The sequence below is a fragment of the Thermobia domestica genome, chromosome 4 (genome assembly GCF_964235325.1).
Source record: "Thermobia domestica chromosome 4, izTheDome1.hap1.1, whole genome shotgun sequence".
Taxonomy (NCBI): Eukaryota; Metazoa; Arthropoda; class Insecta; order Zygentoma; family Lepismatidae; genus Thermobia; species Thermobia domestica.
Genome location: NC_137457.1, coordinates 256,345,261 through 256,362,599, shown reverse-complemented (window position 1 = coordinate 256,362,599; position 17,339 = coordinate 256,345,261). Strand labels below are relative to the sequence as shown.

General features: G+C 35.8%; 1 protein-coding gene across 5 annotated transcripts in view; it reads right to left on the bottom strand.

Moving 5' to 3' along the window:
* The window catches only part of pps (protein partner of snf), a 215,954-nt gene that overhangs the window by 27,038 nt on the left and 171,577 nt on the right, over positions 1-17,339 (bottom strand). For all 5 annotated transcript variants that reach the window (XM_081755781.1, XM_081755784.1, XM_081755782.1 and 2 more), the window contains 5 exons: positions 14,194-14,347; positions 10,218-10,335; positions 5,807-5,964; positions 4,217-4,959; positions 1,262-1,370 (listed from right to left, as the gene is read on the bottom strand). In XM_081755781.1, the coding sequence (XP_081611907.1) occupies positions 1,262-1,370; positions 4,217-4,959; positions 5,807-5,964; positions 10,218-10,335; positions 14,194-14,347 (1,282 nt within the window). The remainder of the gene's footprint in view (positions 1-1,261; positions 1,371-4,216; positions 4,960-5,806; positions 5,965-10,217; positions 10,336-14,193; positions 14,348-17,339) is intronic.

The window sequence follows — 17,339 nt, the reverse complement described above, 5'->3', positions numbered from 1 at the left end:
TGCTGTGTCTTTTCAACCCTTAAAAAAGTAGCAGCTCCCTTTCCAGTTGATCGCTGTTAAAATTATTGAACAGAATTTATTTATCTTCTACACAAGTGTCCTATAATGTAAAAATAATTCGGTTAGAGCACTGGTTTCATCATGTGATAAATAAAGGCAATTCAAGCTACATTGCAACAGTCTCAAGCAGCATTTTTTATAGTGTAGTCTGCGAACCACAACGCAGGCTCAGTCGTTACTCCGCCATCTTTCAGAATGCTTTCTCCTTCTTCCTGCTGCCCTGACGAATTCAGGCGTAAAATGAGGTCTCAAACCCCTCATAACATACGAATTTTTATTCGTTTCGCCTGAACATGTACTCTCATTGGCTGGAGTATTATCATGATGTATAAGAATGGTAAATGAGAATACGTTATTAGAATAGTTCCCACGGGTGAGGATCAAGCGTGAACAAAGAGTGCATTGTAACGTAAAATGAAAGAAAATGCAGAAATGAAACGAAATGCACTTCTTGAAGCCCAACACATAAAATAAAATGAATATCCTCAAATTAGTTCATAATAAGGATCACCATAACGTTTACAGCAATGTCGCCATATTCCAAGATGATAATTATCCCATTCAAACAGTTGGGGTTATTATGCCGTGGTTTGAGGAACAACGAGATGTTGAACACATCCCTTGTCTCAATCCCCGAACCTCGTATAACTGAACATCTGCGGTCTGTTTTGAAGACATGAATCCGGCGCAGATTCAGCCTCTCTCATGAAACTGAGTGATGAACTGCATGCGGAATGGTGTAATATTCCACCTACTACCATTCCCAACATCTGTGACTTCATTCCATGTCACAAAGTTGCACTCTTTCCAGGTGTTTCCATTAAATTGGTAAGTATATAGATTGTTATAATAATTATGGAAACATTGTAGTTTACAACACGTAAGACGTATGAGTTGGTAACGTTTAGGATTACGTTGTTAATAGTGATTTAGGTGAGATAAGTGTGTCTGTAGTACGTCAGGCGGGAAAGCACGGACGCGTGTATTGAAGTGGGCACACTGTTCATGCCAAACGGGAGACTTCTCTAAAGATAAAGAGGCCAAACTGTAGCATATAGTGGAAAAGTAGTTAAATACAACATTCTAGATTTTTACTCATAGACCAGTTCGCATAATAACTTCACTGCAAGACAAAATTCAGCCTCAATAATAACATTTTCTTCTGCGTTTTTACATAAAGAAATTCCTGAATCTCACTTACCTCAAATGCACATGTATAAAATTTGGAAACGTCAACCATATTAACATAGCCCTTCCAAATTACTAAAGCTTCTTCCTTTCCCATGTCATCAGTATTGGTATCCGGAGTCCTTAAATAAATAAGTGAAATTAATAAATGAAAGTTACTACCATTTCGAAAAGTAAATATACATATCGAATCTACTCTTATTATGTAATATTTCCACCTCGAAATATCCTGCCTTTACTACATCAGACATTCACTTGGCCTGTACTTTGGTGACTGTCTGAATCCGCATCTTTTATATTCAATAACACGGTCCATCCACAACTACCTCTTGATCATTTCCTCAGCACTCACCATCCAAAACACACTAAACGTCAACGAACAATTTCGCGTTAAAAAATAAAATAAAATAAAATAAAAATTGTAAATACCTCTACTCTCAACTTCTTTATTAAATATTATTCGAGTCTAAGTAAGCTTCCTTTTACACTATACCCACCGCTTCACTGAAAATCAAAAAATCTTTCCCAACCTACCGAAGACCTCTTACTTTCACATTCTCATTACAAAACTAGTACCTTGAAACACACCACAGAAAAAAAATATCAGAACATCCACATGTACAATTTATCCGTTGTTTAATGCCAATTTTACCTTTCAGTGCTTCGTTACAAAGATAACATATGATTTCCACCATTCTGGAACTTGTGATTCTTGTACTTCATTTACTTTCTTAAATGCACTCAGTTTAGCCTTTTACGTTGGCAAAACGGAAACTTCTCTTCTGTTTTGCATCTATAATCACAGATACTCCTACGACGGTCAAATGTCGTTGGATTTCATGTTAAAGCTGTGGATCCACTCTCATATAGCCTCGGTGCTGAAAGGGAACTTAAACTTTAAACCAATAACCAACCCAGCACAATCTACCTCTTCCAGAACACACAACAGTGAATGTGACCATACCTTCCCCTTAACTGTCCAAGATTCCCACTCTAACACCTTTCATGTTCCCCAGAAAGATAAGAAAGAAGATACATCATCAGAGTATTCACAAAATGCCATCCTGGTCTTAACAATTCGTAACACCTACATTCACTTCTCAAATTTTTTTTTCTAGTTTCTTCTTTTTAAATAGTTGTATTTTTTACAATTACATTTTCTACATACTTTTCAATCTGCACTATCTTCCATTATATCCACTTTCCCTTATATTACATGTAAATTAATTTCTCTTTTCATATATTATTCTTTCACTCTCCTGCAGTCTTAACGACTCAACCTTTCCACTACTTTGCCGACAGCAACCATACATTTTCAGTCTTGAGGTTGGTGTTAGCAAACTTCAATCACTTGCACTATACTGTAATTTATTTCTGTTGTGCTTGGACAACTATTCAACATCTATTACAGAATATCTACGACGGTTAAAATATCTTAATTTTAAAATAATAACATTGACTAAAATGGCTGCAATGATGCTCATATACTGTGGTAAGAAGACCAATTACCTAGTATTCGCTGGGTATTATTTTGGGTTACTTTTATGAACTACTTTAAACGTAATATAGTGTTTCACACTTAAGGCATTGTTGTACAATATAAAATTCAGTATTGATTATTGAAACTAATAGGCTATAGACGCCTCACAAACTAACAGCAATAATAGCATTTGTGGTCATATTTTCACCTTGCTGAACATTGCATTATTCAGTTTTCATTTAAAAACGTTTATCTAGAATCAAGATGGCGGCATACATAATCCAACTTCGCAGAAGGACTTCTTACCCAATACCAGTACTACTTTTAAAGTTGCACCCTGTGACTTCTGCCTTACCATGTAATTTTTCTTTCTTCACTACAATTTATTACTGATTTATTTTTGGCAAACCTGTAGAAATCATTAACTTGAAGATTTCGTTAACTAACTGGTTCATACTGGCTTTGCTATCTTAAATAAATTAAACTACAAATATAAATCACTGAACAAAGCAAAATATATATTTTTAAAAATAATAAATATGTAACAGTTTCGTCAACTAACTGAAAATATTGACTTCATGGTTACAGTGTCTGATGAAGCCAATATATTCAGTTAGTTGGCGAAACTGTTATACGTTTATTATTTTTAAATAAACGTTGCTTTGCTCAGTGATTTATATTTGTAGTTTAAGAGTTTGTTTTATTCATTTACTGAGTGATTTCTCATGGTAAACACTAGATTTAACTAATATTTCTGTGATGAACTGGTATTAAACTATTAATCCATTTCTAGTCTAAAAGTCCATCAAGAAATCTCTTTTAAGGATTGGATAGCAATACCGAAGAACACTGCTTTATTCACAAACATCCTGTGCAATATTATATATCGAAAGAATGTTCGACCTGGTCCCCGCGAATATAAAACATTAATATGAGTTCTAGACAATTTCTATTCAACTGTAGAAGTATCTACTACAAACTGCAAAGAATGCAACTAAATTTTTAAAATACGGTACAAAGGATTTATTGAGTTGATTTTGAGTTTAACGTCCCTTTCGGCAGCGAGGCTATATGAGACGGGACCTACTGATTAACGTGGAATCCGAACAACATGAGCTCCTCCCGGAAAAGATTTATTGCTGATGTGAAAGATACATAATAGTATCATAATATTACGAATACTCTAATTTCACATTAGATCTGCGGTAGGTTAGTAAGTATCTACATACCAACCCGGATTCAATTACCGGTAGGAATGGGATTGTGCTCTTGTTAGCGTGTGGCTCAGAGATTTACTCTGCCTAGCAAAGAGATACTGAGAAACTTCAGTGGTAAAGATGACTAGAGCCTGGTGCTGACCACACTATCTTTTGGGCTACAATGGCCTGTCCTGCTTACTATTGCACTTTATTTTATTTTATCAATTTCACACTGTAAATTTATGTTACAAAACCTAATTTAAGAATTATTTCTAAGATGCATACTTACTTAATTGTAACAGTAGAAGTTGGCTCATTATCGGACAACTCCGGCTCATCTCGTAACAAACTCTTTTTCTCCATTTCCTCGGATATCCGACGATCAACAGCGTTTACTATTGTGTCTTTGATCTCTGTAGGTTTATACGTAGGAGAATTCGACGCATCCTTCAACAGATCTGGTTTAATAGCCTTTGGTTTATACTTTTCCTTTTCTTTCCTAATTTCAGTAGGCTTGTACTTTTCCAGTATTTCATGTTTCACAGGTTCGCCCTTGATATCCTTAGGTTTATACTTCTTGTTTCCTTTGTGCTTTTGGGACTTACTAGTATTTCCTTCGCTATCAGACGTTTTGTTATTGTCAGAAGAATCTTTTAGACTAGACGAATCTTTCTTCTCGGAATATTTAGATTTTGCAGATTCTTCTTTGTCCTCACTTCTTGCAGATTTTGACGATTTACTTTTATGGGAATCGTTTTTGTTTGGTTCACTCAAAATTTTGGATTCACTATGTTTGGAATCCCGCCTCTTCTCACTACTGTCCTTCTTTTTCTTGTCCTCCGTTAATTCTTTCTCTTTTCGGTCATTTTTCTCGTGCTCGTGGTGACTTTTGTTTTCGTCCCGTTCCTTCTCCTTTTTCCTGTCTTTATGCTTATCTTTCTTTTTACTCTTCTCCTTTGCGACATCACTCTTTTCTTTCGATTTCTCCTTCTCATGTTTTTCTTTCGAGCTATACTTCTCTGTAACATCAATCTGGAAAGAAAATGGAAAATAAAATTAAAAAAAGAGCTGTATCATGGACTATTACTAGCAAAGAAAATTTGACAGCTCACCTTGCAATTTTCTTCTAATACTAACTCTATCTTAAGAAAAGCGTTCATTTTTCTCATTATGTTAGAAGTACCATCTCGAAACCAGCAGATGTACGTAACTTGCAACCGGATGACTCTATTGGCTTTAACTTTTAGTTTGTATTTCACCCTAATCTCATTTGAAGAAAAAACAGTTTTTTTTTTTTTTCGTTTAGGACTTAGATTTCTGGGCTTTCGGCATCTATGGCCATTTAGCCAGTCACGTATGAGGGATGACGTACCTTGGCGATCACACTATCCGGGAAAGGGAAGGAAGAAAGGATTGGGGAAAGAAGGAAGCAGCCTGGGACCTATAATTTAGGTGCCACCCCGGTATTTGCCTGGTGTGAGTGAGCAAAACCTAGGAAAACCCCATTCAGGATGGTTGGCCTGAAAAAGTTTCTTTACACTTTTTCGACCGAGTGACCCCACAGGGGAGAAAACCCGAGACCCTGGAAGAGGAGAGCATTAGCGACTACGCTACGCGGGCCACCAGTTCTTATTCGTACGACTTCCTTAATTGACTTTTTTTTTTTTTTTTTTTTTTTTTTTTTTTTTTTTTTTTGCTGATGAAGATAATCACAAATAACAAACATATGCATATTTCTTTCTAATTCTTCAACAAGAAAAGGTAGTAAGGATTACGATATTTTAAAATATCTTTGCAGAATAAAGTTGAAAAAACCAACACTACCATTTAAAAAACCAAGTCATCAAATTATTGCTTAATAAAAAGATACTGAATTTACCTTAGAATCCAAAGTTGACTTCTTCTCCAAACACTGATCACAATTTGGGTCGTATGTGTGATTGGAATGGTTGTGACTCTTATCTTCTATTGTTGAAGAGACTGGGTTAGGTGGAAGAGGAAGTGCTGGAAGAACTTCGGGTTTATCTTGCCGAGATTCTAGAAAAGATAATAAATTTATTAGACCAGCAGTGACACAATGAACCAGAAAGACAAGTCTGTCTGAACTGGTTTTCGAACACACGTACACATGGGTGGATATATGCAGGTCTTCTATTCAATACTAATCTTTGCTATTTCCTTTCCACTTTTTATTTCTTCTAAAACTTTATACTTAACCTCGTGACTGTTTGAAGCGTAGTTGATTATGTAAAAACTCGTCTAGTATGTCCAAGAATATTTTTAAAAAATTATTTATTTGTTCTACAACATTATTAGCATTTAGAAAAAAAAAAAAAGATGTCATAGAAGAATCGATTCATCGGCCTGAACAAAATGAAATGCACCAGTGTAAAACCTCATGCGTATTTTCGAAGAAAAAAATGAAATCTTTGAGTATTACGTCCCACGGTTATGCCGGCTAGGCTAAAGAAGACGGTGATGAAATAATGAAAGAAATGGTGGAATAATGAAAGTGGGAGGAAACGGGAGAACCCCGAGAAAACCCACGCACACGGTGTTTGCCCACCACAAAGTTCAGTTGGCGCGAACCAGGGAGCCCAAGCACCAGAGGTAAATACTCTACCACTGATCCCATCGCGGTCCATGCGTATTTTCGAGAAAATTGAGAAAAACAAATTTGTAAACCTAAAAATGAAAACGATGTTGAACGAAAATCACACCATCTATTATGCTGAAAGTTGATACTGAAGTATACCCTCACGAAACTCTTCACTCTAGCACTAGCAAGACAACAGTACGTAACATGGTTAATGAAATATGGCCCAAGTACGCAAAGCGCAAGTAGTCAGAATTGATGTATGAAAATAATCTAGCATTGCTGTGAAACCCTAATGTTGGTTGAACTTACACCATTACTGTCTTTTGTTACTTGCAGAGTGAAGACGAAGTGGGGGAAAAAAGAAGGTCGTGTTGTTGTTTTGGCCCTACACGAGTGTGGAATCCCTTCGACAATTATCTTTAAGTTACTGCAGAAACGGAATATTACATAGAAATTCGTTTATCACACCATACAGCGATATAATGAAACACAGTCTGTCGAGAATAAGCCTCGCACTGGTAGACCTTGCTTCGTTAGAACACCAGGTGTCATTAAGACAGTGAAGGCAAGGTTCACTCGAAATCTGGTCCGTAAGCAGAAACTTATGATCCTGCAAATGAACATGTTGCGATCATCAATGAAAAGGGTGATCAATAAAATCCTAGAATTGCATGTTTATCGCAAAGACAGGCCAGCGGTTAAATCAGCGCTTGATGCGAATACGACGTGATAATCAAAGATGCTCTTGCAGAAGTGTGCAGATAACAAGCATCGACAAATTTTGTTCACAGATGAAACAAAAAAAAAAAAAGAAAAAAAATCATAGCTGAAGAACACCTCAACAGATAGAATGATACGGTGAATGCCACAATCAGTGCTGCAGCATGTGAAGAAGTTTCCCGAGTCCAGCAAGACCATTACCCTGCATCAGTGATGGTTTCGCTCAGTGTGTCATACCTGGGTTCCACTGACGTGTTCTTTTTGCCAAAGAGGCACTCTATATCTGCCACGACAATGCCCACCACTCCCGAATTATCCAAAGACGTGGAGATGCACGCCTGCTCCCTAAGAAACCCTGATCTCAATCCCATTTTGCACATCTGGATTACTGTCGAGAGGGATGTACGTGTTCAAGAACCTGCTCCAACCGATCATCTAGATAATGGGATGCTGTGCAGCTATCATGGATCAGTATGGCTCCTCAACGCTTCGGTTGTCTTGTGGAATGCATGCCACACTGCATACTGTCATCATCAAGGAGAGGTGTCACACGATACTAGCTAGGTATATTTAAGCCAATTGCTTATGAGTGTGTAAGAATTATGAGCTAGTAAACTCGATATACAAAGACAAACATCGTACTAAACCGTTAAATCTGTCTGAGTCTTGTAATCTATAGTCACATCTGCAGTTTTCCTAAAGAAATACTGACAAATCCCTAAGGAGTTATACCTATATTTCCTCTTCGTCTGGAATTACACGAAGCAGTATGAACGTGCAGTGTATTTATTAAGTTCTAAAATTAAATTTTAGCCAATGAACTTAAAAAAATATCGATATCAGCCTTGAATAACTACAATTTACACAACAAAAATGACTACGATGGTTGGCTACATTAAAGAGATAGCAGACTATCTAATTAAATATCTAACATCTCTACAGACATTTTAAACACATCTCCCCTTTTTTAACTTCCTTCCTCATCCTAATCTTGATCACACCCTTCAAAATTTTATCCTTAATTTGTATACATGACTCGACTTCAGATGAAATAGAGAAGATTCATTCGGTAATATCCGTCCGACATTCAAAGTGTTACCGTATAACAGACCATGCCACCACCACCGGTTACGTTCTACTGAAACTCCAGCTTTGTGAACTATACTCCAGCATAGCGATTTCCACTGAAACAAACTATGATGGAACACAGAAACAGGAATTCCATTCTCCCCTCCATGTTTTTGATAGGCCAGTAAGAGCAATATTATAAACGTCGTTTTAACAGTCCAAATGTACAGAAATCTTAATGTTGGCGTCAAGGTTTTTGACAGAAATGTATTAAATGAGAATAACATGGATTGCTATTTCCTGCTTCATGTCATGGCAAAACGGAAGGTATGGATCAATGCTTCATCTAGGTCGATCCGCACCTGGTTCTTTTATTTATGTATACATATTTCTGGTGGCTACCGAGATCTATAACCTTAAGCCCGTGACGTATGAAGAATGACGTCCATCGGAGAGCACACTATTCGGGAAAGGAAGGACCGGCCTGGGAGTTGTGTTAGGTATCATTTGACTGGTGTGAATGAGAAAAACCCAGGAAAAATCTCACTTAGAATGGCTAGCCTGAAAAAGTTGTTACACCTTCCGACTAAGTGTCTCCACTGCACTTGGTTCTTGTTGGTTCTGTGCAAATGAGAGATGTCTTTTGGATAAATCTTAGTCATGATGGAATCCTGGAAGTAAGCAGCATTCGTCTTCACGTTTCTATACATTTTACGTACATCAACTTCCCCTGGTATCCGGCGAGAGTGACAGTTCCATGCGGAATCTTTCTCTGCACTGACGGTAAAACTCAGTTCGTCCCTTGCACGAGGTGTTACGGTATGTAACTGCCAGAACGTTACATTATATATGAAATACATGTAGGTCCTCCCAATGTGATAATCGTTTTGATTTCTTCTTCAAGTGTCTTTGTAAGATTTGTATCAGTTTGTTTTACGTCCAGCAATGTGACGCGGGAGGAGGTTGTAAAACGGCCCTTAACATATATCCACACTGGGCAATGACGAAGACAAATGATGTGACTGACAGTGGACTACAACTGATTTAATTTCTGGATCATGTCACGTTGGGGTGGTCGATTTTCCTACGTACCTATCAACGAATTCCACGAAGCATCTTAAGCGACATTTTCCCTGGTGAACTGGTTTATTGTTTATAGATATTAATGAAAGAGGACACAACCGATTATATTAACACACCATATCCTATATAGATGTGAATTCAATAACGAACAAAGAGTGAAAAAGTGACTGACTGGACTGACTCGAACCCGGCACCTCCGGCATGCCATGCCGATGCGTTAACCACTACGCCACCCAGTCCACTTCCCAGAACAGCCACTCACTCTCTCACTCTCGAGGTTGATGCTCTCCACTCAGACCACGTGAGTTGTACACAGCCCCCCTGCTGTGATTTGACAAACCCTGTGTCCATATATTGACCACCACCTATGACGGTTGTGATTTCATATTATTATTATTATTATTATTATTATTATTATTATTATTATTATTATTATTAATCATTTCCGCGAATATTTCTGCATCACTCAATTCGTGTTTGCTTGGTCACGGTATCTTAGCTGCAGTCATTATCACGGTTAAACACTTTACTGACTACTCAGCTGTTCCGAAAAATTTGCGTGGAAAAGGGCCACGATATACTTCTCCCTATAGCAGTTAATTTTCAGCGGCATTTCACTAGCACGAACACACCACTCGGACACCTGCAAGCTGTAACACCACACTGATGATGACGTCGGTTTTATAGTTCTTTCGCTACTATATAGGTGACAGCAATGTTACCATATTCGGTCGAAAATAAACAGATTTGACCGTCTTTACTGAGGAAGTAATTTCTATAAACAATGTGCGGAACAAACAAATGTGAGGAATGATCTTACCTAGGAGTTTCAAACTATCATCCTTTTCTATGACTTGCTCCCCTTTGTGCGTCTTCATGAGATACGTGATACCTTTAGACATCATATCAAGCTCATTCTTTTGTATCATCTCCAATTGCTGAAAAAAATCAATTATTCAAACAGCATCATAAAAATTGAACTGAACTTGCTTTTACAATCTCCGTACCTTAATCATATGAAACACAAAAATGAGTATGTAGAATTGAATTTAGTTAATTTTAAAATGGAGTTTAAATATTTCTGTTTGATTCGATAGGATGCATATACAATAATCGTAAACGGGACTATTTACCCAAAAAGCACTCAGAATTATACAATTGTGTAAATTTTGGCACAAAATCTATTCCCTTCCTCAGCACAAATTCTTTCAGAAAATTAACCCTGTCTGTGCAGCTACATTCCATTCATTATTTTAATCCGATTATTATTATTTTCCTTATGACTATATGATTAGCATATGGAAGACCCGGGTTTGATTCCCGGCGGGAGCTTCTGTGGTTCGGATTTCACATTAACCCTTTAATTGGCATGGATTGAGAAATTTCCGTATAAAAGTTTGGATTTGCTTTTATGGTTAAAACAAGACTTATTGACTATAATCTCGTAATTCTTAAAGTATTTTTGTATTTTGGGTACAAAATACATAGTGTTTATTTTCAAGTAACATTGCCCTAAAATAGCTAATCATGTGTAGGCAGTAAGCAACATTGCCCTAATATGATCAATTGTATTTATGTATATTTTTCAGAAATAATTAGAAGCAGTTTCATTGAAATATCTTCCTACAGACTAAGAAATCACTAATGAAAGAAACTTTCGCGGAACTCGGGAAAATAAGTGAGTGCAGTAACTGAGTTTGACTGTCCTCTGTTGACGAATGTTACAACTATCTAAACAAGTGATCCATAACTATACGAACATTGTATGAAAACAACAATTGCCAATTAAATGATCACTGGTGTTAACGTTCGTGCGCGTAATAGAATAAAAAAATGTTACTTGAAACCAGCAGGGCCAAATAAAGGGTTAAGCTGTATGTTCATGTCTTACATAACCTCGATACTGAAAGAGATGCTAAACACCAATCCAACCAATTATTACTTTTCTTAATTCCAGCAGTATTTTCATAAAATTATACCTGTACCTACGTATTCATCTTTGTATTCTATGTAGATGACTCATAATAATACAAGTAACTTTCTCAGAAATGTTTCTTTAATGCTCTCGCTCCTGGGCTCATATAGCAAATTCCAGCTACCAGTCAGCTTGGTTCATGTTTAAAAATTTTATGTCTCACGGTTATACCGTGTAGGCCAAAGGACATGATGATGATGAGAATAATTGAAACGGTGGAATAGAAAGTTGGGAAAATGGAAGAACCCTTAAAAAAAACGGTGTCCAAACAAACCCCAATGGGAACGAACTGAGAATCCCACGCACAGACGTGAACGTTCTACTACTGAGCCAACATGGCCCTTGAGTGCATTTTTAAAATACGTGTATCAGATAATAGAAAAAAAGTAGGTATACACAGAAAGTAAATCTAAAATTCTATTGCAGAGTAAACACAACATTTATTGTTATTACTGGGTAGAAATGCTATATTTCATTTCATTTATTTACTCCATCTAACCAGTACATGGTATTTGGAGGGTTCAGTTCACATGTACACTCATGTCCAAAATTATTGTCGCATGTCTATAAATATGTTGTTCTATGAATATAATTTGCTAACGGATTCTCCCGGTATTTTTTATAATGTTAGTATGTGTATAATCGGCAAAGACATGTGTGTGGCAAATTTCAATGTCAAAAGAGCAGTAAATAAGAACAATAAAACGAAAATAAAACTTAATTGTCTATTTAGCAACATTTTGTTTTATTAATTCTAATTTTCGTATTTATAATTCTTTTACTGTGAAATTTACCACAAATATATGTTTCCCGATTACACACATAGTATTAGTATTAAAAGTACCCTGCAAAATCATTATCAAATTATATTCTTACGAGAAGATAGTTATAGATATGCGATAATCATTTTGGACATAAGTGTACATAGTATTTATGTAAGATTATAAAAGAAACATAATATAATTTACAGAAGTGATTATACATATAGACAAAATATTTTACGTTGTTATACGTATATTTCTAGATATTCTTTAACACTATAAAATTCTTTCTTGATTAAATGTTTTAAAGTTTTGTTTAAATTTATTTAGGGTTTTCTCCGTTTTTATGTGATAGGGCAAAGCATTGAATATTTTATTTGCCATATGTCTGGGACCATGTTGTACCAGTGATAATCTAGTAAAGTAAGGCTTTTTGTTTTGATTTCTAGTATTGTAATGATGATCTTTCACAATACTAGAATATTATCGATCTCGACTCGTCTCGGGATTCGTCTGTCTGCATTAAGTTACTCCGAGTCCTACTCGGACTTAAGGTCGAAAGTATTATTTTCACCATACAATACCAGTTATTGCTTATGAAGTTATGCGTTTAGCAAGCTTTTACAGCAGCGAAATCATATGACACTTCAATTTACAGTTTAAGATAGAATCCGAACCATCCTTATACACGTTCAAATTTTGGTCTCCACCAGGACCATACTATATGTACATCTTCAAGATAATATGTGAAAATGCTGCTGGGGTTAAGAAATGTAACTACATTCGGAAGAAAATAATCAACGGAATAGTCCTATAAACAATGTTAGTTTTATGAAAGAATTTGTGCTGAGAAAGTATTTTTTTTCCTTTATATACTTCTGGATGAATGTATAATACAATATAAAGATTATCTCCATAAAGCATAGGATATTCTTTGTCCCTTGGGAGAATTTGCTAGAGACTATATATCAAAATAACTTCCCTAATATATTAAGCTCGATATACGTCCTCTGCAAAACCTGAACAGAATTTATAACTCAGGAACTACGCCTATCCTTTAGCAGTATGACTTCAATATTAGGTACAATCGATCAAATCTTTAAGTTGCAAAAAGTACGGGAATGACTACACAATAAGCTCTGACATAACACATCAGTCAGTTGGTAATAATTGCTGGGACGTTCTTTGAAAGTTCACAGTCAAACACTAAAGTTCCATCAGAAATTAAATTAAAGCATCTGATATACCTATGCACCCTACGTAATAATTATTAAAAAAAATTACGTACTGTAAATAATTCTTACATACATAACAAAATTAAATTTTTCAATTGAACTCCGCACCTCCTATACTTGAGAAGATGTGTAACAAATGCGAGAAAACAATTGAAGGACCTATCCTACCCCTCCACAGAAACTGCTTTTCACACATTATGCTATTTATTATCTGTGGTCTGAATTTCTTTGCTGTGGGATATGTCAAACCTTGTATAACTTGCTATGTAAAATTTGTAGAATTATGCATTATTTGATTTTTCTTTAAGTTGTATGTGTACGATATACCCTTCTTCGACTAGGCCCTTCATAAAAATCTCTCCTGATGCAAAAGCCCTTAGGGAGCCAGGGTATAACAGCCGGCTTGTGACACTCATGACTTTGGAATGATGTGTGGTTACCACATCGGCTTCCCTCACCGGTAATGCTAACTTTATACAACAAAATTTGCTACTTCTTTCTTTCAAGTAGCTCGCTAACTCTCCTCACTACGATGGGTGGCCTTCGCACTGCCAACACCATCTGGTGAATAGAACGGCCACCCATCCTTTTTCTGACTGACCCAGCACTTCTTGACTTCGCTGATCTCACGACAAGCGGTATACCAGTGTAGCTGAAGCGTTAGCATCAGCAGCATAAGAATCAGTAGAGTGAAATTAGAAGGAAGAAATCAGAAGATCCACTGACAGGATGTGGTCTACCATTTCAACATAATTATACACTAGAAATTAAAAGATCAGAAATACTGAAATAATTTATCAATATTTTGATTGTTGAATTACTTACGTGTTTCGTCTCCCTTTCTCGCCATTCTGCTAACTCCTGTGAAGCTAATTCGTCTGGACTCATTCTTACTAGTTGATGTGGAGCCACGTCTTTCTGTAAAATCTTCCTGTAAAGGGCTTTGTTTTTGGGGTCCTTAATGTTAAACACTAGGCTCCTGCAATTAATCAAATCACAAAAATTTATTATTACACTAATGGTTAACTCAATATTTATTTCTTAAACTAGTAGAAATGTCCATTCTTTGTATGGTTAAAATGAGGTGTAATAAATAAAAACAAGAAACTTAAATGTAATGGGAACAACTTCTCTTCCCACCTCTACAACAGGTGGGAAATTTTAATATGGAAATTACACTCCTTCAATTCTTAGAAACACTAACACATGTATTAAAAGTTTAAATACCGAATTTCACACAGCCAGCTTAAGCAAGTTCTTACATTAGACATTTTGTGAATAAATAGTGGGAAAAGTTCTTTAGGTACGGAATTTGCAAAAACGTTAAAATGTGTGTTCAGATGTTTTAGTGGAAAGTTTATATGCCGAGCTTCATCTTCCTCCGGATTCGTGAAATTATTTTGTCCAAATTTAACGTTTCTACATATAGTAATATGGCCTGGAAGTGAATCACTTCTATTTTTTCATATAATAATATAGACATTTACAATTACAGAATGCAACGTGAAAATTACAATTTGGTACCAAAAAAAACATTTTCCTTTAAGAAAGTATGATATATTGCATTTATTTTGCAAGTCTCATATGGGAATGATAAACAATTTTGTTTATATATGCATTAACGTAATTCATGCGGCATTTTCTCTTGGAATATTTTCTTGGTAAACACCAATCGAGGGCTTCCTGAATATAAGGTGAGAGCGCCAACTGTTTAACTAAACACGCCCGATGGAAACGATGTTGAAATATATTTTCTGTATCATCATCATTACTGTATCCTTCTACGTTTTGAATCCACGATGGAGAATGTTACTTCTTTTTACCAAGTACCCCTAAAGTACTATGTCAAACAAGGAAATTTTGGTAACATATTTTCTAACGCTATCATTCTAAGCAGTGATGAATTAAAAGACTGACTCTTTTATAGATATCTGGTGTAGTTTGTTGTACCGTGATGCTGAGGCAGTATCTTTCCCGTAAATAGACTATCCTATTTTAAATTCTTATCTCATATGTAATACTTACACATTTTATATATCTCCACCATTATCAGTAATTTTGCTCATGAATTCGTAGATACAGTTTAAATATGTAAGAGTCAAGATAAAAAGTAGATAATGATTTTTAAAAAAGTATTAGAGAGTTCTGATTTCTGATGGTAATAAACCTTGATTTGAATACAGAACGTAAGCAAATGAATGTTACAGGATTTAAAGATTATTTACTGATTATGTATCCATAGTAAACTGAAAGAAAGATCAGTTTTAATGGAGATGTCACTTCTGAAAACCAGAGAAGCTTGAATAGGATGTCTACTAAAATTCCAAAATGAAATTTCGTGACCTCTTCTTTCCCAAACCATAAAATTTAGTAACATTCTCGAGAGCGAATTTGGGTGCGAATTGGCTCAAATTTTCATGCATGCGATAGAAGCGTGCTTTGCTTGCGATTTGGTAGCGTCTAAAGCCGAAAATATACATTTTTGGTTGTGAATTTTGACGCTTTATAAAATAAAATTTTCCAGTCTACACTATATTTCTTCACATAAAAAAAAAATTCGTGACCTGGAAGCTAAATTTCTTAACTTTCATGACCGTTTTCTGATTTCATGACTTTCGTGACCGATAAACACCCTGTTGAATATTAACCATTTAATAGTTAATTAAAATAATAGTTCAGTTCTTATAACACAGGATTCATATGCTGGCTTCTTATGGTTATCATCAGTATATGGAAGAAACTGAGCAAGATTTATACTGTAAGGAAAACAAATTTGGCACTGCTAACCATATCGCGTGAATTCATCATCATCGCAACGAAGTTATACTTACCAGTTATAATGAGCTCTTAACTTGGCTCCATTGTTGTGAAACCTACAACTGCCGTAAGACTTGTATTACTTATTACTATGTAAGTTGGGCACCTGTTGAACTTGAAACTTGATAGTACTGAAGCAACGTTCTTCCTATGTTGATAATAAAGAATTAACCTCTGCATGTTGGACATCTACATTATCTTCATAACTTTTAAATCCTTTTTAGAACATCTCTTAAGTTGCTTGTTTTGGAACTCAATAAAACTCACGAAAGAATGGGGGAAAACTTTTCCCAAAATACATCAGGCAGAGGTAATTGCTTTTATGTCTCGTGTTACCGAGTGCATGAAAACATTGGTATCACTAAGGCTTCTCACTCATATTTGCATGATATTTGGAATCACATGAACTTTTTGGGCTAGGGTGTCCCTGGTTTTCATCATGTGTTCGAATTCTTTTTCTTCTGAGAGCCATGCAAAAAAATTGACAACGAATGACCTTCGGATTCACGTTACTAACTGTTTAAAGGAAAGAAACTTAAGACAATAGAACATTTTGTTCGTTCTACTGCTTGCTGGTATACACACATTTGACGCTGTTTCCAACCCAAAATAGGGTCACTTCTGAAGTTTCGTCATTAAGATGGATAAGATAAGTGTGTGTGTTTTCGAGTATTTCCCGGAACTCACGACATTATCTGGATCTACTGTCACAGGTGAAAGGGGTAAAAAATAAAGAATTGTGCCTTACCGTTTTGTTGCTAATTAACATACCGAAATTACAAAATTTAAAACACACTGTGTGAATAACAAACAATATTCATATTTATTAGGATCACACAAGTAGGACTTAAAAAGTTGTGTTATTAGTACGTTAACTCTTGAACGAAAGCGTTTTCAGAATTCTGTTTTTCGCAAAGCTTAGAGCGATTATCTCGGCCGAGTACATTAATAGGCCAATCCGTTCACATCTTAACCGAGTAACGATGACTTCAACGGTAGCTATCCATATCCCATTTTCTAAATGTCTAATCGCTTTATTGAAATGAAGATAGTAGAAGTTACAAATCACGCTATCAGATAGCAGCGAACATCTTTCAGCGGTTGACATCTATCGGACAAAATTGAAACTTCAAGTGCATAATCCTTTTTACTGT